The sequence below is a fragment of the Syngnathus leptorhynchus genome, chromosome 4 (assembly GCF_054491065.1).
Source record: "Syngnathus leptorhynchus isolate UIUO chromosome 4, UIUO_Slep, whole genome shotgun sequence".
In the NCBI taxonomy this organism is placed as follows: domain Eukaryota; kingdom Metazoa; phylum Chordata; class Actinopteri; order Syngnathiformes; family Syngnathidae; genus Syngnathus; species Syngnathus leptorhynchus.
This window is the reverse complement of record NC_141198.1, coordinates 2,319,245-2,323,073: the sequence shown is the minus strand read 5'-3', so window position 1 is coordinate 2,323,073 and position 3,829 is coordinate 2,319,245. Positions and strand designations below refer to the sequence as shown.

General features: G+C 41.1%; 1 protein-coding gene across 5 annotated transcripts in view; it reads right to left on the bottom strand.

Annotated features, from left to right (window-relative positions):
* The window catches only part of ube2l3b (ubiquitin-conjugating enzyme E2L 3b), a 54,623-nt gene extending 51,179 nt beyond the window's left edge, over positions 1-3,444 (bottom strand). For 2 of the 5 annotated variants that reach the window (XR_015065915.1, XM_085910560.1), the window contains exon 1: positions 3,295-3,442. Coding sequence is in view for 3 of the 5 variants with exons in the window: in XM_085910560.1 (XP_085766686.1) it covers positions 3,295-3,321 (27 nt within the window). In the remaining 2 variants the exon portion in view is untranslated. Of the gene's footprint in view, positions 1-3,178; positions 3,273-3,294 lie in introns of those variants that run through there. The other 3 variants (XR_015065914.1, XM_085910558.1, XM_085910559.1) reach the window with 3 other exon arrangements.
* Between the last annotated feature and the right edge of the window lie 385 nt (positions 3,445-3,829).

Sequence of the window (3,829 nt, the reverse complement as noted above, 5' to 3'; positions counted from 1 at the left end):
GCACTCAACACCTGCTACTTCTGGGCAATTTAGTTAAGATGAAGTTCCGGAATATGATAGCACTGAAGGACAGTGTGTTCCTGGTAGCTTAATGTTTCAGTCTTAATGTTTCTGTCATTTCAAATCTTTGGCAGTTAATTTGTGTGGTTTTTCATTAACATATTTGACTATTTGCAATGAAATGTTTGATGGTTCTGTGATCACGCCCCATCTTAGAAATTTCGAAAGTGATGCAACCCCTTGCAAGACTTTTTACAATTTTTGAGTTTTATGCCTGAAGAAAACAAAAGGGCCTAATAATTATATACATTAAATACACTGATGGAAGGTGTTGAGCTTCTTTGGCCCAACCATCCTTCATTGTATAAAGAAATACACATCATTTTGTATGCTTGTATCAAGTAAGCATTCAAACTTGTGAGATAAATGCCTGCCATGGGTAGGCAACTCCGGTCTTCGTGGGCCGGTCGGTGTCTTGCATGTTTCCTACAGCGCTTTGTTGCAACACACCTGATTCAAATGGTCAGATAATTAGGAAAGTCTGCAGAAGATGGATAACAATCCTGATCATTTGAATAGTCAAATGGTCAGATAATTAGCAAGGTCTACAAAAGCTGGAGAACAATCCTGATCATTTGAATCAGGTGCGTTTCAACAGGGAGACATAGAAAATATGCAGAACACCGGCCCTCGAGAAACGGAATTTCCTACCCATGCTGTATATAGTAATAATAATAATAATAATAATAATACATTTTATTTGTAAGGCGTCTTTCAAGGCACTCAAGGACGCCGTTCAAAGATAAAATAACATACACAATCAAATATAAAAACAGTATAAAAATAAGGAAACATCTGCAGCACATAATGGGGGGGATTCAAGTATATGCTTGCTTAAAAAAGTGGGTTTTTAGGTGGTATGCAAACTGTAGAATGGAGTCGATGTTTCGAATGTCAGGGGGGAGAGAGTTCCAGAGACGAGGGGCAGAGCAGGTGAAGGCTCTAGCTCCCATAGTGGACAGACGGAATGGGGGGACGGTGAGGGTAATATAAGATGCAGACCTAAGAGACCGGGTGGGAATGTTAATGTGGAGGAGGTCAGTCAGGTATGACGGGGCGAGGTTATGGATGGCCTTAAATGTGTAGAGGAAGATTTTATAGTTAATGCGGTGTTTTATAGGAAGCCAGTGAAGTTGGAGCAGAACAGGAGTGATGATGGACAGGCGTTCTGGCGATGATGCGGGCAGCAGCATTTTGAACCAATTGCAGTTTATGGAGGAGTTTGTGAGGGAGGCCAAAAAGGATGGAGTTGCAATAATCCAGACGGGAGTGCACCAGGATAGCAGTGCTGTTCGGAGTGAGTGATGGACGGAGGCGGTTGATGTGGAAGTAGGACGAACGGATGACGTTATTGATGTGGGTGCAAAATGATAGGGTGCTGTCATGTACAACCTATTTGACTGCATTCTATGTCATCCATTGTTAATTTTAACAATCCATTTCCACTATTACTGTCAAGCAAATATGCAAATTGCAAATGACCCAGTAATGTTGTTTTGAGTGTCAGCGTAGGCGTGCGTGTGCGCGCATGCATGTTTTGTCTGCTCCGAACTAGTTGGCAGTCAGCAAAGTGCTTGGCCTGATTGGACGTGTTACGACTTTGCGCCACTGAAGTTTTAAAAATAAGCCTTACAGACGGCTTTGCCATGTCAGTCAGCTTGCCACGGGTATTGGCAAAAAAGTTCCAAAAAGTTTCATTTGAAACTTTGCGAGAGATGCTTTTCAACAAGAAGCGGGTGACAGCAAGTGAGCGCTTTGCTTCCTCTTGCACAGTGCACACATGTATGTAGTAGATGGAGGTGTGTGCCAGGCACTAAAGGACGTTTCACACGTAGGTAGACAGGTGATTATACATGTATGTATATGTATAATCGCCTCACAGCACTAATCTTGACGCTTCATTTTCAATATCACTATAAGGAGGCCCAGCCAACATAAACGCGGGTGCCCTCGGCACCACCTGGGTATGGGCTAAAAGTCGGCGGAAACCGGAGTACCCATAGGAAATCCACGCAAGGACGGGAAAACTTGCAAACTCCACACAGGAAGCCAGAGCCCAAATCAAAGCCGAACTTCTGCACTGTACATGCTATCCAGTGCTCTACTGTGGCATCACCCTTTTTGTCCATTCTTAACATTTAGAATTAATACAAAAAAAAAGAAGTTATTTTTGCAACTTTTTCTGACTTTTAGATTTTTGTCTATTTTTTTTCTCTACTTGGTCAAGATGGGAATAATGTAATTTATGTAAATGATTGACCTGTTTGTACTTTAGTTTGTGTATATAAAACAGCAACCACCCAAGGCACTTAAGACGCAGAAGATATTTAAACAGTAAATATACATGGAAATATTCATTATCCATATTCTTCTAAAATATATTGTTTTACATATTCTGATTACTTATGAAAGCAAAATATGCGGGTTACGTGTTCATTACTGTGGAAATACGAATTCAACTAGTTAATTTGTGTTCCCGTTCTACATTCAAACTTTAAACTAAATTTTAAAAAACGGCCAAAAAAATAAATCACGCTAATTTCCACTTTTAATTAACATGCATACCCATTTAGCGTTGTTTCGAAAAACATCCAACACTACAAAAAAATATTGGGTTAAATTGAATTCTGAATGCGTGTATCGAACGATGTGCACGCATCAGCGAGGTTGACGAAAACAAAACTGGAAGACCCATGTCTAAGTGCTGACCGGGTAAACGTAACGAACCTTAAACTTGGCTTTACAATGCATTGTAATAGCAGATCGTTTCACGTAAGACCTTAAATTACCCGTTGTTACAGGTGAACGCTCTGACTAATGAGTCTACAATTAGCCAAGGCGCTAGCTTTAACGCAGCTCATATCCGAGGATAGCAAGTTAGCTGATTAGCAAACGGGACGGAATGTGTCTTAGAATTTGGCCGTTTTTAGTGTGTGAGTCACCTAACGCCAATGCCTTGTTCATCCACACAAAATGTTTCACACGTTATCTCATATGGAAGAATTACATTTCTTTGATCAACTCTTTTTACTGCTAATCGACGCTGGCCCAATTTGCCGGGTGCTTTACTTCCTAATATCAGATTAACTGTGGAGTGACCTCTATAATAAAAACGTACCATATCACCAACATGTTTTCATGGTAGACTAGAGTCAAATATTTGCTTAACTCATAATATCCAAAGCACAAAAGACAATTTAGGTGACTTAACTACAACCGAGTCGGATGATTTACCTTGTTCAGCCTCCTGCTCGCCGCCATCTTGAAACTTTTGCATTATTTCCCAGAAATCCCAGGGCAGAGAATAGTGTTGGCTCGTGAGTGAACGATTCGTTCTAAAAGAACGAATCTTTTCAGTGAAAGAGAGTGATCAAATCACTTTAGGAAGTGAAAGTGATTCGTTCTTTTTTCCGTTCATATAACTTCAACCAGTAGGTGTCGATAATGCCCATTGAAGCTGGTGCCACCTCACCGTAAAACAAAACGAAGACGAAAATGACGTAACTTCCCGTTCACGAACGAGTCGTGAATTGCATTTTCCGTTCACCAAGGAACGAATCTGTGAGTGAACGAATCACTCACTGAGTGAATCACTCACTGAGTGAATCATTCACTGAGTGAATCACTCACTGAGTGAATCACTCGCACTGAGTTCACCGCGAGAACGGATCAGTGAGGGAACGAATCCTGGCTTTCCCATTCGCGAACGAGTCAATGAGTGAACTGTGCATCAACGGATCAGTCAGTGAATATGTTGCGTCTCCTGGCC